At 40.8% G+C, this 20,213-nt stretch overlaps 1 protein-coding gene and 1 long non-coding RNA gene across 2 annotated transcripts in view; one reads left to right on the top strand and one right to left on the bottom strand.

Moving 5' to 3' along the window:
* The window catches only part of SNX7 (sorting nexin 7), a 29,023-nt gene extending 16,005 nt beyond the window's left edge, over window positions 1-13,018 (bottom strand). The window contains exons 1-6 of the mRNA XM_066192385.1: window positions 12,811-13,018; window positions 6,946-7,128; window positions 5,001-5,111; window positions 4,416-4,580; window positions 3,288-3,489; window positions 1,246-1,445 (exon numbers count right to left, since the gene is read on the bottom strand). Of these exons, the coding sequence (XP_066048482.1) occupies window positions 1,246-1,445; window positions 3,288-3,489; window positions 4,416-4,580; window positions 5,001-5,111; window positions 6,946-7,128; window positions 12,811-12,984 (1,035 nt within the window). The 5' untranslated portion in view covers window positions 12,985-13,018. The remainder of the gene's footprint in view (window positions 1-1,245; window positions 1,446-3,287; window positions 3,490-4,415; window positions 4,581-5,000; window positions 5,112-6,945; window positions 7,129-12,810) is intronic.
* A 1,401-nt stretch (window positions 13,019-14,419) lies between these two features.
* The window catches only part of LOC136294559 (uncharacterized), a 35,044-nt gene continuing 29,250 nt past the window's right edge, over window positions 14,420-20,213 (top strand). The window contains exon 1 of the long non-coding RNA XR_010722447.1: window positions 14,420-14,544. This is a non-coding gene — a long non-coding RNA (uncharacterized lncRNA). The remainder of the gene's footprint in view (window positions 14,545-20,213) is intronic.

Here is a 20,213-nt window from a genome sequence, read left to right on the forward strand (position 1 = left end):
TCTCTGGGCTCTGGGCAAAACAGAACACTTGAGAAAGAATGAGGGTGAGTCAGGCTGCAAAACAGAAGGCAATGGGTGGGCAGCATCTCCTCAGTAGCATGAAGACTACAATTGCTTATGGGTAACAGATATACAAATTCTGAAAAATAAGGTTGGAAGTGGGGGAGAAGATGATGACCTGTAATTGCTAGGGCAGTAATCTCTTCAGATCTTTAAGCAAAGCAGTACTGACCTCCATCTACCAGCAAATAATGAGGCCCCTGAAATACAGGAGATTTTGTCTGGCCCCTTTTTCTGTGAAGCTTGCTTTAAAGACAGCAGTCATTGCAGCAGGAATTCCTAACTCTCAGTAGCTAAGCCTTATTGAGAAAGGGAAAATACCCTGCAGAGTGCCACCAAAGGCTCAGTTAACTTGGCTCTTGCTCTACCCGTGGACTGTAAGACTCTTGCAGCCCCTACCCAGAAACTACATCAGGAGCTGGGCTCCCAACAGTAACACAAGAACAGATTCTGCAGCTGGCATTGATCAAAACCTAGACAAAGAGGGGTTTGTACACATGTTCTGCTTTCTGTAGGCAGCAAAGTGGGAATTATGACATAGTGAATTCAGTTACTTAATTATGTTGATTATCCACCAGCACTGACTGTATCAACTCTGGAGTCTGATTTTTTACATCCTCTCTGAGTGTAAGAAAAATACATACAAAAAGGGAACTGAGAGCAGTAGCTTATGGCAAAGACTAACACATGCTTATATAATAGTGCAGGGACTGGAAGTTCCCAGCTGTTATAGAAAGAGAAAACATACTTAGCAAGAGCAACTAGAAAGGGAAAAACCTCTCAGCTTTTCCCACACACAATCTGTTACTCAATGAGTTCATATTCTGGCAGTGTCAAGGAAGGTCTTCCTCAGCTGCTGTCCCCAAACCCTCACTGCTACAATGCAGAGCTCACTGAAGATGGCAAAACTAGACACCCTAGCACAGCTACCCAGGGCTGCCTGCCAGGCAAAACTATCAAACTCTTCCTATTTCAAAGGGGCACCTCTTGCCTGACCAGCAAGAGAAGCAGGACCAATGGGATTCCCTGATAACAGACAGGTATTATATGCTGTGCGTGCTTTGTACTGAGTAACTACAGGCACTGTAAAATCATTTTCAGCAACCTCAAATTCTCTCCTGGACATTGTCACTGGACTAAGCCAATGTTACACGGAGCCACGAAGAGCCCCTGAGGAAACCTTACCATGAGAATTTCAGTGTAGAGAACATACTCATGCAGAAGGGGCAGCAGGTGCTCTGAGAGCCCTGCCATTCGCTTCTCCGTGGCCCTGCAGCAGCGGTCAATGCAGCCGGCAATGCCCTTCAGGGACTCTGCTAGGTCTTCTTCTGACGCTGACCACAGTGTGTGGATGGGGCCGTACTCCTTCATCTCATTAAAATACTCTTAGAAGGAACATACACACGTGTTACTCTTTTCTTCATTAACAGAGGACTCAGTGACACTAATTGCAACTTCGTATTTACCGTGAGCCAGCCAAGAGACTGACGCTAGTGTTTAAATTTGCTCAAATGACCAAGGTAAGTAAACTCCAGTTCACTGTTTATGAATAAACTAATCAATTAATGTATTGTAATTAAGTAGCTTTGAGAAATCTACCAGCAAAAATGCCCCACACATTTCACAATGACACACATACTCAGGTAGACCTGAAGCGCTGTATTCAGACACCAATGACCTGCACTACACCACACTGTTTTCATACAGAGCAACAGGAGTCACAGCAGTTGGTCGGACTTGCTGACTTTTTCTCCCTGAATTCCTCTGCTTCTTGGCAATAGTAATGTTCCAAATACAGTCTCAGTTATTAAAACTACAAGCTTTGTTATGTCCCAAAATCTTCAGAAGAAACACTGAAGTTCACTCCTGCTTGGCAGGTATCTCCTTCAGTAGTTTTTATTAATTTAAATACAGGGATATCTTATTAGTTACTTCTGTTTCTAGACCAAGTGATAATCCAGTCTCTCCAAAGAGAGAAGGCCCACATATCACTGTGCCATTTGGTAGGGCTAAACACGGACAAGCTGCAGTTCACAGGAGGACACTGAACACATTGGTCATGCATTGAAAATGCACTTTTGTCACGACTAGATTTATAATGAAGAAATGTCCTAAGAATGATGAAAGCAGTGGCATAAAGAGTCTAATATTTACTTTGAGATTATTTGGACAAAAGAAAAACCCCTCTATGAAAGATGTAATCAAGAACCCCATGATAAGGTACTGCAAGCAGGAATGTTCTCTGTATCACAGCTATCAACAATTCCTGTTCACAATAGTGGGGCCCTGCACATAAATGTTCTGACAAGTGTTGTTTGGAAAATCTAGTAAGAAGATATAACCTACAACATTTGGGAGCATGTCAAAATTCTTAAGCTTTTCCAAGAAATATTTTGGCACTGACACCTTGAACCTACACACCTCTGCTACTTTCACTGGAGGGAACAATATCAATAAGAACTCTTCACCAACATGTATTTTTCTTTTATAATACCCTTTCAAATCAGTGAGGACACACGGAGATCTGGTACTGCACAAGAAAGGTCAAGGACTCAGTTATTAACACAGTGCAGCTCTTCAAATTATATTATATAGAAAGTAAATACTTCAAGTGCTGCCCGGTAGAAATGACACCGAACAGGCCTAGTCTGAGATCAGGATCACCTCAGAATCTCAGGGAAGCCAGTAAGTTAGCATTCCAACTAGATGTGTGAACTGCTCTCACTTAAGGAAGAAATTCAGATTAAGTCATCCTTCTTGAAAAAACTCCAGTAGGCACAGTTTACTATGACAAAAATTATGGCCAACAGTAAAGCTATTAAAAATTTAAAATGTACTTTTGTCAATGGAAAAAACAAAACTAAACAAAGAGAAGTTTAGAGGCCTGAAATCAAGACAGCCTCATGTCACTGAGATTGAACAGAAAACTACCCATTCCCTTGAAAGCTAAAAACCAAAGGTCATTCAGCTTTCCAAATAGCACAGGTTAAAATATTCTTCTAAGTTCCTTATAACTAGCTGAATGACATGTTAAAACTCTTCCTATTAAAAAATTACTCAAACTTGAAGGTCTGTCAGAAACATGACCATAAAGAAAAACACAATACAAACACAGAAATCTCCCTTTTTCCTTGCTTCCTGGAAGGAGTATTTCACCTGCTTCAATAAAAACTAATTTACTTTTTAATTTCTTAAATCAATGAAACTGATACATGTTTTCTACTTACCCCTTTCTTCCTTGTAAATCCTATGTGCTATTTTATCTAGTAAGTTTATTTTCTGACTAAATGTTTCCATGTAATTGTTCATTTCTGTAAACATTTCAGGACGATTTTTAACCGCTCCTCTTACTGAGGATGCTACAGCTCTGACGGTCTGTCCCATCCTGCTCAGCAAACCAGGACCCTGCTTCTTGTGTGAGGACAGTTCCTAAAGGCAGAAAAAGCTCTCTTTACTTCCAGGAACTTTTGTTAATTCTCTGAAAACAATAAATAAAGTGCTTTTTTTTCCTGTTTTTTTTTTTTTTAACAAAACCACATATATAAACCTCTGTCTTCTTATTGTATAAATCTTATCATTATTAGACCAATGTCAGATCCATCCCAGTCTTGTGCATTTATTAGCTAAGCCTTTCTGAGCAAACACAAGCATGCCATGTAGAACAGTGTCATAAGAATGGTTAAAGATGGCAGAGAACCTTCACCCCTTCACTCCTCAGGGTGAGTTAGCTAGTTTACAATTCAGCTTTTTGAACAGGAAAGCAGAGGTAATGATTGCAGAAATAAGTCTTTGAGAAAGCAGAGAATGCTCCTATTGGAGGAAGTAATCCATCTATTTTTTTAATACATTGCGAGAAAAACCTTTGCTGAAATTCAAAGGCAGGCTTTTCTGAGTACAAAACTTCAGTTCGCAACTGGAGACATTTCGCAACAATGCAATGGGAAAAGCCTGCATTTTTTTTTATGAGATTAGTAAAACCTAAAAAAAAAAGGACAGTGCCATGCCAAAACAATAATTGATTAAAACCACTATTTTTCTCCAAATCTTGGAAACGTTTATGTGTACCAAAAAACATACAGAGTTAAAATACTATGAACTTGCCACAAAAATCCAAAATGCAGTAACAAAAGCAACTTTGGAAGGTACAGCAATATTTATGGCATGATTACCAAAACCACAGAAGAAAAGGTTATCTCAGGTTACGAATATTCCACAAATCCCTGCCTGCTTTTGCCACTTCTGTAACAAGCCATGGGATGACAATACTTAATACTGAACCAGGGAGGCTCCTAATATACCCTACTAACATGACATATGGTTTCATGTAATTGTAAATAAAAACAAAGTCATTTTACCCAGGCTTGTGCAGTAAGAAAAATTTTGAAGTCCTCATTAAAAGTTAAAGTTGGATGATCAGCAATACGGTTCAAAAATTTATGTAAAGCTTTTCTTCGAGTCTCAATGAATTCATCACTAAATCGTTCCACCATTCCCTTCATTATGAATTTTTCAGGCAATGGCTAAAGAAAAAAAGAAGAAATACATTGATTTGCATAATATTCCAAGTATTACAACAGTTCTTCTGCTTACTAAAAATCATAAGTATACCTTGTAAATTCCACCATGCAATAACCCAAAAGCTATATAAAGTTATCATATTCAACTAAGGTATAGCATTTTTCTTGTAATATACAGTGCAGAAGAACACAAGTACAACTACGAAAGGACATGAGTTATTGCAAATTACTGCAAATGCCACAATTAAAAACCTAAAAAATACCTTTATGTGATTTTTGTCACATACATATAAAGCTAAGGAAAATAGGTTGGTTTAATGTTTGTGAAACTTCAGAAGCTGAAGAAAGACCTCAAACATCTCTGTATAAAACTGGAGCCATCTTTTAAACAAAGAAAAATAACTTAAGTTTTAGCAAACAAACAGGAATAATCAGTGTTGGATGTGCTTCTTCAAGTTTGCTCTTCAACCAAAGGAAATCCTGGTACCGTCTTCGAACTTCATATTCACTGGAGTCAAATTCACCGCGGGTTGTCTGAAAACCAAAAGCAGAAAAAACAGGCTTAGGTTAGAATACCAGAAAAAAAAAGTTTTAGATTTTGGAGAAAACTGAGTATTTGAGGGAATGCATACATTTTATTTGGTCCCTGTTACTGGTCTGCTGTTGTTTTAAAGAACAATGATAAACTCCTTGAATGATCAACACACTATTTCAGCAAGACATCAAAGTTCTATTGGGGAAAGAAAAAAAAAGTGAGCACCAAGCCGCACTTTGTGCAGTGACGTATAATGATTATCTTACCACAATGTTTCCAAATTATTGCAATAATTACTTTAGTGTGGCATTTTTCTTTCAGCAATCACAGTTATGTTCGTTACTTTTAGGGCACTTGTTTTAAAGTGATTAGTAATCTACAAGTGAGGAAAGTCCATTTTTTACCACTCTGAACAAAGCCCAAAGAGCTGACACGTCCTTGGGACCTGGTGACATTACTCAATAATCCTCACATTCAAAACATGAAAACTTCAGCATATCACAGCAATAGCACTTCCTGCACTGCTTAATGGATTCTGTGGCCCATCATCGATTCCAGTTTTGCAACCCCCTGTAAGAACTTGCCAACAAATCTTTAATGCCTACAAAAAATGCTTATTACAGATTACAGAACTGTCAGACCGTGAGATTTATTTTACCACTGCTCTGTCTTCTGGAGGCAAGCCACAAAGAGCCCATGTTTTCATTAACGTGTGCTATTTAGCATTCATTGTTACACAGAGATTTATTACGTGATGCAAGTAAAGTCTAAAAACCTCAAAACATGCTTTTCTAATCTAAACATTTCTGAGAGTTGAACAAAAAATTTTCAAGGTATGTGGGAGGAATGCTATTACTTTATCATCAAAAACCAGCACTCCAAATTAAATATGATAAGAAAGGATAGAAGAGATTAAAAAATCAAAAGCAATCCACCTTACAGCCCTCTCATACTTGCCTGAAGAAAAAAATATTCTCTCGGCTACAGAAACAGACATAAAGTGAAAATTACTGCTAGCGACCTAACAAAGATAGCTCTCTTCCTCCTCATTAAATATTTTATGACGAATTGATATCTCCTCTTATTTAAAGACAAATAATTCCCATTTTAAAATTTGCTTTTAAATGAATCTTTTGAAAAGAACTCAAAGTAAAATAAATTAACAGTGCAATTCTCAAAATGGAGCCTGCAGAATATTTACTGGTAATCTCAGAAGACCTGGCTGGTCTCACAAGGCTGATTTTCTTCCTTATTTCCTGTAAATAACTTGCATTCAACTAAAAATAGACTTAATTGTTTCCTAATACTACTTTTTCATTAGAGAATTGCTGCTGTTTCCCCAGAAATCGCATGCAAGTGTACATGGGAAGCAAACATCCCTGTGTTAATGGAGGCTGCAATTAGAAAAGAGTGGAATCGAAAGACTGTAGGAGGTAATGTTCATGCAAGATGTAAGACTGGTAGCCTGCAACTGATCCAAAAGTCATCAATACTTGTGCTAATACAGCATCTTCAAAGTGGATCAGTCCTTTGGCTGTTTCCTGTTCCTCCTGAAGATCACAACAGAAAATGCTATTGCCTCACAGCACTCATTTTGCCATTGAAGAACTATTAACTATTTTCTCAACATAAAGAATCTAAGCACGTGTGTATGCAGACTCACACTGAATTTTTTTTCCACTAAATAGCACAGTTTCACGCAGTTTTAGTTGTCTACAACTCATGGCAAAAATAAAGTTTGAGTTTATTAATATGCCAGAGAATGGTGAGCAAGAAGAGTGAAAATGCCAATTGTTATCAAAGTAGGCCATTAAACCATGAACAGATACCTACCTTCGTGACTACTCTGTATGTAATAAATGTTTCAATGGCTGTAATGTGGCTTTCAGGATCATCGACTGTAATGAAGAGATCTCTTAATTCTGGCCCATCCTCAAATTTATACTGGTTTATCATTGATGAGGGGGATATTGGCACTGAAGGACTGAATGAGTTTACCTCAGCCAGAGATGTATCCTACAGATAAGACATGAGGACATCCATATCAATAATCTTTGTATGCAAACACGTCACCAATGCTAAAATGGCAAGCTTTAAAATAATCAGACAGAACAGATAAAACTTGGAGCAGATGAAAGAATTATGTAGCACACAGAAAATCTGTTATCCTTCTCAGTATTTGCTTTGGGGAGGATGTAAGAAATGAGATTTATTCAAATACAGATGAAAGACCAAAATATTACCATTTGAGAAGAATGTTATGCATAGCTAGAAAGAGAACTTGCCTATGAATAGTAAAATTAGTTATGAACCAAGCACCCATTAATTATGTAGGGTTTGTTAGAAGCCAGTTACTGAGGACTAACGATGTTTGAATTATCTCTAATTACCTGAACAGGATGGACAAAAAAATGATGATTCAAAACAAACAAGGCAAAATCCAAATCAGAATTTTTACTGGAATTGGATGTTTCAGTTTGCATTTATTTTAAAATAAAAATGGAAATGGAAAACAATTACAGGTACATAAATTAATCTTTTTTTCCTTAAAGGAAAACAGTAAATAAGTATGCAGTACAAATTTGCTGCCTAATTTCTAAAAAAAAAAATTAAACAACTGTTTTGCTGAAGCGAAAAATCACTTTTTAATACCACTGACCACTTCCACACAACTCAGTAAGAATATGTCCCCATAGCAACTGCTTCTGCTAGTGCATTCCATGGTGCTCACTCAACTGCTAAGAAACAAGGTGGAAATTGGAAACAGGCACGAAATTTCATTTTCTTCCTTAGATACAAATCTGGGTAAGATCCACTAATCTAGAATCTTGAAGGATACAGTTACCATGAAAATAAATGTAATTTAATAACTCCATAAAAGAGCATAACAAATTCATAATTCATTAGAAAGAAGAGAGAAATTGAAATAAATCATTATATTTTAAATATCAAATACTGCATACGGCTTTTTAAATATACGCAATGCAAAGAATTATTTCCGTACTAACTTTATTCTATTTTCTGGAAGTTTTCTAAAAGGGTAGTTAGAGCACACTGACTGCAAGTGGTGAAGAGCTGCCCTCTCCAGTGCCTTGTTGATGAAGGAAGGAAAACAGGGATGTAGTTAAAGAGAAAACTGCTCAAATGCCAGGACTGGGAAAGTATGAGTCTACACTAACTGGAGTCACAGCATCATCCCAAGGCTGATCTCACAGGAATGAAGAGAACCCCACTGGAGTGCTGCTGAACTGGGTGAGAATTGCGTTTTGCCTTTGAATTCAACTGGATCAAAACTTCCTTTGGAAAGAAACACCTTATCTCGTCCTTTTTCTTTGGATTTATCAATGCACTCCCACAAATACGGAAGAGACCACATATACCAGGAATTGTGCCCAGAAAGTGCTTATGTACCAGTTCTCCTCCCATCACTTACATGCAGTTCTTTGAACAGGGAGACAAAAGCAACACAGAAGACTAAAGACAACACTTTAAATATTACAAAGTGGCTTCCTTGTGGACCTGTCAGTCATTTGACTTTTACTCGGTGTGTTTCCACACTATTTCTGTACAACCAGCACTATCCTGAGTCATGCAGAATAAAAAGAACTGCTCCCAGAGACCGCTAGCACTGGCTGCCCATGGTCTAGATGAAGAATGAGGACTGCTAGCTCAGAGCAGCCCACGCAATTCAAAGTGCTGAGGCAATGGGAAATTTCCAGGGAAAGAAAAATGTATGTGAGCATGTAAGGGACTTGAATGGCCATATAATTTGAGGAGTAATGACTAGTAATGCAAGGTCTAGATTGGATCAAGGTAAATGTGTTTCATATTTTCTCATTTTCCATGGGGCATTAATGTCTTAATGTTTCATTCCTTCTTCTAGGTTGCTACTAAAAATTGCTCTATTCATGCAGGTGTCTGAAAGTATATGTTTATGTGGAAGGGCTTATGAATATGTGGTTTGAGAAACAAAATATGGGCAATAAAAATCCACAGAATAGGCAAGTCTTTGGTTTTGTTTAATACAGCTCTAGTGTTCACGTGTACAGGAATGAATACACATGAGTTTTAAACAAGCATCTGTGTCTTTATTCTCATGATAGCTCAGGTTTACTTCCAGTAATTCTTGAAGTTCATGTGACCTAAGTCTGATGTCATCCCAGAAACACAGTAAAAAAAAAAACAAAACGCTAATTTTCTATACAGCTGTAATTTTGTGGTTGGAACTATGTTTTTGTGTGCATACAGATGAGGGCAGGAGTTTTGTAGCACAGGAAAAACAGACATTCTTCTAGCTCTTGGGTTGTGTAATCTTCCTCCTCATCCATGCAAAGAGCATCAAGGCCCTGTTGCAGAAAATTATGTCCTTTCCCACACCTCCCCTACCCCAGCAACCTGCAGTACCCCTTATCTTTCCAAGCCCCTTCCCTCCTGACAGAACAGCTGGCAGAGCTGTGTGCCAGTCCACAAAACAGGTTCATGACTTTTGATTTACTGCCCAAGAGACCAAAGTGAGAGAAAATCAATGAGCTCCTAATAGCATGAGGGTCTGTTTCTGGGTCTCCTTTCTGTAATACTTTTAGTTACCCTATCTCAGTCTCATATTTGACTGCAACTGGTCAGTAACACTCCAAAATATGTAAGGGAAGAAAACACTCCTACACTCCAAAGCAGCTTCAAAACAGGCTATGCACAGAGCTGAGACTGCAGCCCTTTGGAGAAGACACTAAGCCTGGGGGATTGTCTAAACAATGCTCCTTCCCAGAGCACGGGTCCTTGACCCAAGGTCACCTCTGTGCTCCCTCCCCCCAAAAAAAAAGGATCCAGAGCTTGCAATAATCTGAAGCCAGTTCCAAAAACAGGTCTTGAGATAAAGGACATGGGGCAGAGTTTGTCTTATAAAGGAATAGCTTGGTTGTTGGAGCGTTCTTCAAAGAGCAAAGAGATTCAGGAAGCCTGATTTATAAGTGAATTTTTTGGCCAAGGAACTATTCTATCTCAAATCGTTGATGAACTTGAAGAAAAATCTTGAAGAAAAATTAGTCTCTATGCAATTCTGAAGTGGCACATATATGTTTTTCAGAAATATCATTAAATTTTCTGTAATTATGAAATGCAGACAAACACTGTGAAACAGAGTTTGAAAGCAGAGGTGCTAAAGATTTTAAGTATTAACCAAACTGCTGACAGCTTTGTCAATGTTACATATCAGTTATCAAGGAATGCAAAAGATAACCGAATGGGTATTTGTGATACAGACAGTACTCTATACTTTGAAGGTAAGGGAAGAAATCAAGCTGAAAACATTCCATCTGTGTGACTCATAACTCAGCTCCCAGAATTTGTCTCTGCTGAAAAGAATTCAGAACTTTTTCACTGGCAGTGGAAACTAGGATAAAGTGAAACGCACACCACATCATGAAATGCTTTATCAGAGCTGCTGAAGATGCTGGTCTGTAATATTTGAGATATGTCAGAGGATACCAGGTCAATGGTTTATAACGCTATCAGGTTAAACGTCTATGGATTTTCATAAAATAAAAGCCCAGCGTTTACATTCTGAGTAATAACTCAGGGTATTGAGGTTGACAATTTTTAAGAATCTAATTTTTCACCATTTTTTTAGCTGGCACATTCCAGTGCCTAGACTGAGAAAGATGAAGCTGACGAGAGTGGCAGGCAGCGAGCTCTGCATGGCTGCTGCCGTCCCACTTGGCCTGCAAAGGCTACACCACTGCCTTACAGACACTGCAGGAGGAACCCCATTAAGATGCCAATTAAAAAAAGGTAGTCCTGGAACAGCATGTTATGGAAAAATTGGTTTTACAAATCTTAGTTGTAAGCTACATTTAGCCTGTCAGAGTCCTTTGGCTATATGAAACATAAATAAATAGGGTGTGAAGCCCTAACAACTTCACAGATTTTCATTAGCTCAAAAAATTAGATCTCAAATTGTGCTTGAAAACAAACCATGAATTTTTAGTTGATACATACAACCACTACATGCAGGTATCCAAGCTTTGGAAGGAAAGCTGTATTTTCATACAACATGACACATTTTCTTGTTTGTGGGAGTAACTAATCATGTAGCATGCATTAATAGCAATTAAGATTTCATATATGTAAAAAATATTTGGAATAAATCCAGGTAGAATTTTAAAGATCTCAATATTTGCCATAAAGCAGCAGTAACTTATATCAACTCCACTTGTTTTTATTTTTCATTCCCAAGGAGAATTGCTCTTGACAAGCAAGCAGCATAAGCATCAATACACTGTGTTGATAAGCAGATACCTTCATGCAGAACTGCCTGAACTTCACTCATAAAAGGAAATGGATGCAAAGTGAGCATAAGCAGCTAAAATTGTATTTCAGCATTGCTTTTGCATGTAAGTTCAGTGAATCATTAATCTTTTTTATGTCAAATAAGGACTGGTGCATTCCAAGAAAATATAATTCTACCTTGACCCTAGTCACGCTCCAGAAAAATACAAGTAACTTGGTGAAATTTAGCCTAATCTCTTACACGTTACAGACTTTTAAATCACCTAAGAGTCCCTTCTGGCTTTAAAAGCCATAAGTTTCAAGAATTCTATTACAGTCAGAGTTTAAATACATAGCTCCTAAGAAGTCAGTCCTTATTCCAATAGTTGTATTCATGCATACCATAACAGTGTTTCTCACCTACAGAAACACAAAAACCACATTTACTCTCCACGACAATCTGTCCTACTGAACAGAAATACACTGTCACTTTTTCAAATCGGAAATCTGCTATTTCTCTCCCGTGGCACACATCCTACCACAGCAGCTCATGAGTCTCAGATGGTGAACAACACCCTAGCCCCATATATGTTTTTCCACCCTAGCTCTCTCTATTGCACTTTTATTTTAGATGTTGCCTTTACAGTGCAAATAGATCCACGACATGCTCTCTTCTTTAACTGCTGAGGAGACAAGAGCTAAGTCTTGTCTTAACCTGTACTAAATCGGTACTAAATGAGAAACAGTACATGTGGAAGCCATACCCCCCTTCACTGGTTTAATTAAAACCAGCATTATCAGCCAGACTGGCACGCATGTACCTGGCAGAGCGTTCTCTGGACGTGGACCCTAACACATTGTCAGCTACATTCATTTTATTCCACTCATCAAAATTCAAATGTTATCGTTTCAAATCTTCTATGGGAAGGTGTGAGACTTCAACTTTTAAAAGAAAACTCAAACTGAAACTTGGAAACATTTATTTACATTCAAATACAACTGCAATTACTGAACACGACTGTTTATTTAATTTACAGGTACATATAGGGCACCTGACGAACACAAGTGATGGTAAGGGTACAGCGAGTCCAGATTAGATGGCACATTTAAGGTAAGCGCAGTCATGACTCGCACCGCCGATCCGAAGCAGCAACTCCACGTTTCGTGCCCGAGGAGTCACCCGGGATTGCGGGCGCCGCCGAGCGCTGCCCCTGCCGGCCCATCAGCCCGGCCCGTCACGGAACCCCGGTGGCACCGGGGAGCGCCGCGCGTGTGAGGGGCGGGCGGGCAGAGGCCGCGATCGCCGCCCGGGGCGGAGCCGTCCCGTCCCGTCCCGTCCCGTCCCGCCGCGACACCCCGGCTCGCCCGGCGCCCGCTGGGGCAAAGTACCGGGAGCCCGCCCGACTGCCCCGGGCGCGGAGGGCGCTGCCGTACCTTGCTGAACACCTCCAGGTCGTCTTCCTCATCGTCCAGCGCCAGCACCTCGGCGGCGGCGAGCAGCGGCCCCCGGGCCGTGCCGAGGACACCCGCAGCGAGATGCGAGTGGGCTCCGGGCCCTTCCCCGCCGGCGGGGAGCGGCGGCCCCGGTACTCGGCCCTCCGCCTCCATTCTGCCCTGCGAGCGCGGGCGGCGGCCCCGCCACAGCCGCTGCCCGCGGGACCGCAGTTGGCGGCTCCCCGCCCGCCCCTGGCCGCGGCCGGCCCGGGGGGCGCGCCCGGCGCGCAGGAGCGGAGGCGGCGGCGGGAGGGCCGCGCTGGGAGAGAGCGGGGCCGGGACGTGCCGAGGCTGCCGGCAGGCCCGGACAGCGGCCGGGGGGCGACTGCGGCTGCGGCCTCTGCGGAGGCGGGACGGGGCGGCTCAACGCCCACAGGCGTGTTCGTGGCGGCGCGGGGGACCCCGCCCGGGCCGCCCCCGGGGTTGCCGGGGGACCGGGCGAGGCGCTCACGGTGCTGCGGCTGGCCGGAGCCGCTGGAAAGTGTGTGCAGTGGCTCTGTGCGGAGACCTCCGTGCGCTCCCGGGCAGCCGCCCGCTCTGCCCTCGGCAGCCCCCGGGCCCTGCAGGGACGTACCCAGGCTTTCTTTCCTGCGCTCTCCGGGTTGGCCTTTTTCCCCTCCTGGTAGGCGTCCAGGTGCCGCCACCGGGGCAGCCGGCAAAACCCACGCGTTGCTGCTTTGTCTCTTGCCTCTCATACGGCTCCTCTTGGGCAGCCGCTCTGTCGCTCGTAGCTGGACCCCTTGGCCGTGGGGTCAGGCGTGTGTCCTGATGCCGAGGCCAGGCGCTACCCTGGCGTCAGAAATGTGCTCGTGAGAACAAAGTGACACCACATTACATCAGAAAAGCAGCGGGGGAGAGAGACCAAACACTGAAAAGCAGCAAAGCTGTCCTTTTTTTTTTAAGTAAAACCATCGTAATTGTGGTATTTTGAAGTTAGCAGTATGCAACTGGGAGTAATGGCCGGCGCTCCCCGTTGCAGGAGCCAGGGCCGAGCAGGGAGGCGGCGGCAGGGGAAGGCAGCTCTGACCTGCCGGGGCTTCAGCGCTTCCCTGACACCGGCTCCGCGCCGCCTCGGGAACTCCGCTGCGGGGCTGGGATCGACGCCGAGGCCCGCGTTTGCTCAGTGTGGAACGGGGCACATCTTTCCAGGCGCCGCCTGAAACAGCTGCAGTCAACTTTGTTGTTAATGTAAATTTCAGGAGTCGTGGGCGGGTTCTTAAACAGGCAGATACAACATTGTCTTTGTGTATTTTGGTTCCTTTGCTGTCGAGTTAGAAAAGGCAAACCCCGAAATCAAACGAAAGTATTTTGAAAAGTATTCCTTCGTGAAACACTGCTGACAGCTGATGAGGAAATAACATTTTCAGCGAAGTCTTGAACCACAACTTGAAATAAAGGCATTAAAATAAAAACCACAAAATGTTCACTGAACTGTGTGTGCAAAGAGACAAGGACTATGTCTGCCTAATTAGAGAGTGTTTACTAAAGATTTTAATTGTTGTTTAAAAAATACCCTAAAATTCCTGAGGAGCCGGGGGCAGCGGCCCGCTCCACGCCTCAGGCGCCGGCGGCGATTGCTCAGGGCGTCTCTCGCACGGGGAGCCGCCGGCAGAGGGAGATGGGATGCGCCTCTCCTGGAGCATCGGACACTCGCTGATGGCTGGGGATCTTTCAGTAAGTGAAAATAAACAGTTTCTGTAGTATTAAAATAACAACTGACCCTGGTACGAGATGCCCAGGCTTCTTTTCTTTCCGACCCTGTGTAGGCTGTCCCTGCCCTGCTGCTCTTTGCTGTGCCTCTCAGCTCTGCGCCTCTGGGGAGCCCGCGGTTTCCTTGGGGTGCTGCCTTGCTCACAGGCTGCCACGGGCCCTCGGCGGGGTGCTGCTCCCCTCCGGGTGCTGCAAGGGCCGTGCTGGGGCTCCTTGTGGTGCTGGGGCTTCTCATCGGGCGTCTAATCTCCAGCTCTTCCTACCTCTGTGTCTTTTACGGGTCCAGTGTCATCGCTGCTCCTGTGTCCTCTAATTACCTCCTGGTACCAAAGACTGATGAAAAGTGACTATTACAATATAAATCTTCTACTGTGTCTTTTGCCCATCAGTGAGAAGCGTAGCTGGTTTTTTGACTTTATATATGGCTAATAGTATATAGTTCCCCCTGGCTTTGCCCTTATTTCCACATGTTCTGCTGGAGGCCTGCAGGTTTTCTGAATAGAATAACCTACAACCTGTATAATGCCTGAGCTTTTAATATGTTTGTATTTAAATTCAGATTATATACTTGTGAGGCAGTAACAAAATAAAGCTCATCAAGGATCACAATTCCAGACAGTGCACATCAGAGATGATAAATAAAGGACAGCCAGTCGAAGAAAGTATAAAATTGATGTACCGTAGGCTTGAATACTAAGGTTCTTGTCTGAATCATACTAATTTTTCAAAGTTTTACTGTGCTCTTGGATTCTTTATTTCTATTTGAGAGAAATATCACAAGTTGCTTTAATTGGATTTTTTTTCTTATTATAGCTTTTTATTAGCTCATTAATCAAGCTTAAGAAGACATATTTTTAGATTCCTTGCTGGCAGTGCTTATCTCTCTGTGCTTTATATTTGAAGTATCAGTCTGTGAGGAAAAGGTATTTATTGGCCTTCACTTTAGAAAAATATGCATTGCATTTACCAGTCATTTGAAGGTTTAATCATCAAAAGGACCCCAGCTAAAACAAAATAGGAGACTGTTCTGTGATCACTTTCAGCTGCCCTTCCCACCCTCTACCCCAGTGGTCCCTAATTTCTATTGTAAGGCCCAAGTAAACAAATACATCTTCAGGGCACCTTCCCACCCATGCTGAGTCCCCAGCGGGTTGCCAGCACCTCTCCCCTGCATTGTTTAGCAAAAAGAGTATTTTACAGACTCAGGAATTTTGTGCTCATTTCCTGCTGTAGGACCAGACATGACTTAAAATAGTTGAATAATTTTTCTCTTCAATGATATTGCGGGTGGTGGAAATACAGAGCTACACTTAGCAAAGGGGATTTACAGGTTTCTCTTGTACTTTTATTTCAGAAGTGCACTGCTATAGATCTCGTTTTTTCTTCATTTCCGTGTGTGTATTCTCAGGCTCCATGTTTCCTGGGCACCAGGGATTTTACTGCAGATAACCTTTGCTGAACCTGTGGAATGAGATCTTGACAATAATTAAGAGACAGTATATTAGATGTTGTTATTCCATGAATATTGTTGCCCCACTTATTTAAAGAAATAGGTATTGCACTGTAACAATACTTGACAATATTTGGCTAAATATATTTTAACATTTTGTAAAATATGGTGTTTTCAAAATTCCTATGCAATTTTCATTAAGTACTCAAGCGTCCCAGGCCCTCCAACTCAGGAACACTAAGTGGAATATTCTCATTTGCTGGGGTTGAGCTACAATTGCCTCCAAATTTTATTTATTCACATAAGCCCAAAAAGCTATTTTGTATTACAAAAATGTCAGTATTATTCCTACTTGCATTTTCTCTTTCTCGTTGGTAAGAGTGTTGATCCTAGCTAGTAATCCCTTCCAGAGTTGCTTTTCCTTGAACAAATTAAATTTACAAACACCGAAGCAGAACCAAGCTATTCCTTTTCTCTTATGTGCAGGCTGCATGTGATCCCTTTAGGCCACAATACCACTTTGAATACTTAATGTTGACTTGTCAAGTTTCACCAACTGCACAGTGATATGGACAGGATTAAATCTTGTTTTATTTCACCATCTCCCTAGCCAGGCAGCAGCAGGGTATGGAGGGCTCATGGTATTTTACTCTGTTCCACCACTGCAGTGCAAATAAGCGTGTTAGTGAATCTGCTGACATTCAGCACCTTGACGCAAATGAGAACGTTTTTCTAGGTCTGAAATGGATTGTCAAGTAGCATTCTTGTCAGGGTTGTGTAGTGCATAAGCAGAAGTCATTATGTTTACACCCAGAAGATATTTTGATGGTGAATTAAGGGCTGACCTTCATATCATACCATTTATTAGAGCAAGCTTTTTAGTAAGCTCCATTTAATGGCTCAGAATAAGGTTAACTATTTATGTTCCATGCCTGAACTGGCAAGGAAGTTGGAACATTGAAACTCTCTACATTGTGAGCTGCTTAGCTTTTCATCTGCCTCTTGTTTAGTGGTTGAAAGGTAATTGTTAAGTTCTTGTGTTATTTTTGTTGTTGTTGTTGGAAATTTAAGTTTGGAAGATTCTTTAATTGGAATATTGTAAAATGATTCATCTGTCAGATGCTGGATATCCTGCAAGCTTATTTTTCTCAGAGACTATCAGACTGTTTTTCCTTTCTGACTGCCCAAAGGAAATTACAATGTAGTGTACTCATAATCATGTTATCTTTTTTATAGCTGCAGATCATTTTTATGGCATTGCAGCTGTGCAAAGCCCTGATCAATATCTGGAGATGTGCTATCCTTTTAAGTTATGTTACTGCCAAATTTTAGACATGAAAATATTCCAGGTGAAGCACTATTGGGTTTCATATATTTTACAATATCTAAAAACAGTTCTCAAGCTTCATTAGATATAAAAGCATTGACTTTTTGGGGGGGTGAGGGAGTGTGATACTTTGCATTGTTGTCAAATAGAGTCAATCTGTTCTAATATAGCATTTTCTTTTCTGCTGAAAAAAATGGTTTCCTGCTTTCAAATAAATGCATCTGTCCTTGATTTTGAGGAACTGTGTATTTAGCAATCTGTACTGTATGGCATGAAATACTAAAGTATCTCCTAGTCAGAAAGTGTGCAAAAAATATTCATACATTACATACATATAAAGGCTTATTGAATTAATTTGCTACAGAAATTGGAGTTCTCTCTATTTTTAAATTTTTCTCATGCCTAGTTTGGAACTCCAGGTAAAGAGAAACAGATTAATACTGGACCTCAGTTATCCTATTTATCGATGACCAGGTGTAGTCCTACTTGTTAAATAAATCCAAAAAAAGTGACAGGGGTTGATATGAATGTTATTTCTTTACAAGTGTCTGTTTATAGTCCATTTAAATTGAAGAATTCTTTATTTCAGCTGCAATAGCTCTGAAAACACTGTGCAAATTTTGTGATCATTTTTTGACCTTTTAGGCACAGGTTTTGCCACCATTTCAAGGTTAATTAGCCTTGACAGAATTGCTTTGGATGTATTTAGCAATCTTTAATGTTCACACATGCTTTCAGTGACCCTCAGAACTTTTTAGCAGGTGAGCCTAAGTATGTTTGTAGTAGGTGAGAGTATTCAAACCAATACAGAAGACACATCATGGTTGAATCAACACTCCATATTCATGATGTTCTAATAGACTTATTTTTTTTAGATAGCAAATTTATGTTCCTTTTGCCTTAGTTTATTCCTATCAGGATGACTACTAAGAAAGTATTATATAGGGGATTTTTTTTAGTCCTCAAATTCACATCTGAAATATTGACATAAAATTTGGAACAATACACAACCTAATTAACAATTTAATGCTAATTGATAGGAAGTGACAGGTATATAGGTATTTCTAAAACATGCGGAAAACTCATACTGCAGCTATGCTGCTGGAGCATCTCTCACTTTTATCTGGGCTTATCCATAAAACTGTATAATACTAATTGTAAAGGACAGTGATTCAAGGTCATTCTTGCTAAAAGCTTCCACTTTTTATTCTACAAAGGGCAGAAAATTTTAAAAAACCCCATCATCATAATGCAGAAATAAAAGTATTGTCATGTTTAGTAGATTATGACCCAGAGAAAAGAATGTGAACAGCTTGGCTGCAGAGAGGAATTTTAAGTGATGTATGTGAAACTGCCAAAATGAGAATTGCAGCTGAAGGAAGTGAGCCAGCAGTCTAACTACAATCAATATCCAGGTTAAGTAAACAATTACAGTCTGCCAGAGCTGGAGGAAAGTCCACACAGCCTGACAGGGTACCTGAAGTTCTTCACGTATAAATTCTGAATTTACTTCATGGATAGCGTTCTTGTCATTTTCACAGACTGTAACTGATTTTTTTTTTTTTTTTGGGTAATCCATAAGGCAAAAAACTGTTCTCAGTGTATGAAGAGCTTGCAGTTAAGTCCTTGCAAGCAAATGATGCATTTTAGTTAATAGTGGAGGTTGTTTTAAAAATCTGGAAACTGGTGAGGCTCAGAAGTGACCAGAGAACAATCTATCTTATCAGACAACATGATTGGTCAGGGAAGCAGGCTTACAAATAGTTTAAAAATACAAAGGAGTAACATTGTGAACACTGAGCTTACCCAACACACAAGATGTCAAGCTTAAAATGTGAACAGCTGTGTTTAGAATATTTTAGGATAGTTTTCTTATCAAAGATTAATATGTAATATTGAAAAGCCCTTGTGTGAAAACTTGGCACTTGCTCTAAGGTTCTTCTCCCTTTGACATGCTCTTCCTCTCCCAACTTTATTTGTTATAAAGCTGCTAAATAACTCAGAATAGTTTCAACACGGTTAAAAGAGATGCCTAAATCTCAAAAAGAGCTGAGATAGATTTGTAGAAGATTGAATGTTTTTTAACACTGTGCCTTGATCTCTTACCCCTTAGGCAAAACTTCTCAGGAAACCTCAAAATTTTCCTGTCAGAGTATATACATATAAAACCGGTAGTATAGGAGACAACTGTTCTAGTTGTGTGCCCTAATTTTGAATTTAACTCCCCCCCCCCCCCCCCCCCCAAATTTCTTCATGGTTTAAAAATATCCATTGCTTCTGGTGGACAGTAAAGTGACAGAGTATTTATTTCCCATTGCTCAGAACACATAAAAAGCAACAAACCAGCTACTATCTGTTCCCACACCACTGCATGACATACTTGGGATTAGTTGAGGCATGTGATGTATCTGGTGGGAATGCTATATGGCAAATGTGTGCATGAGCACAAGGGCACAGGGGAGCAGACTGCAGTAATTTTGTAGATTGGGGGTTTTTTTTCATTTCCTCTTAGCATATCTTAGTGTGTTTGCACTGTGTACAATTTTGGAGGCTCTGTGTCTTGAAAACTGAGAAAGAAGTATTTGTCTCCAGATACTGAGAAGAACTATTGCCAAATTCTAGAAGATAATAGCAGGGGAAACAGTTTAAATGTCAAGACTTTACCATGGTGTAGTCCGAGAATAGAGTGACTTTGGACAGTATGGTCAGATGGCAGCTGTGAGAGCGCTAGATCAGATGGGAAGGAAGTATCCCAGCAGATGTGATTTACAGTGGCAACACAAGTAGTCATTTGCTTCCTGCAGTTTTCTCTTTTGTAAGAAAATGAAAGAGACCAGATTGGTCTGTGTCTTGGAA

Source organism: Chamaea fasciata, unplaced genomic scaffold (genome assembly GCF_029207755.1).
Source record: "Chamaea fasciata isolate MVZ Bird 193981 ecotype frontalis unplaced genomic scaffold, bChaFas1.0.hap1 SCAF_10, whole genome shotgun sequence".
Taxonomy (NCBI): domain Eukaryota; kingdom Metazoa; phylum Chordata; class Aves; order Passeriformes; family Sylviidae; genus Chamaea; species Chamaea fasciata.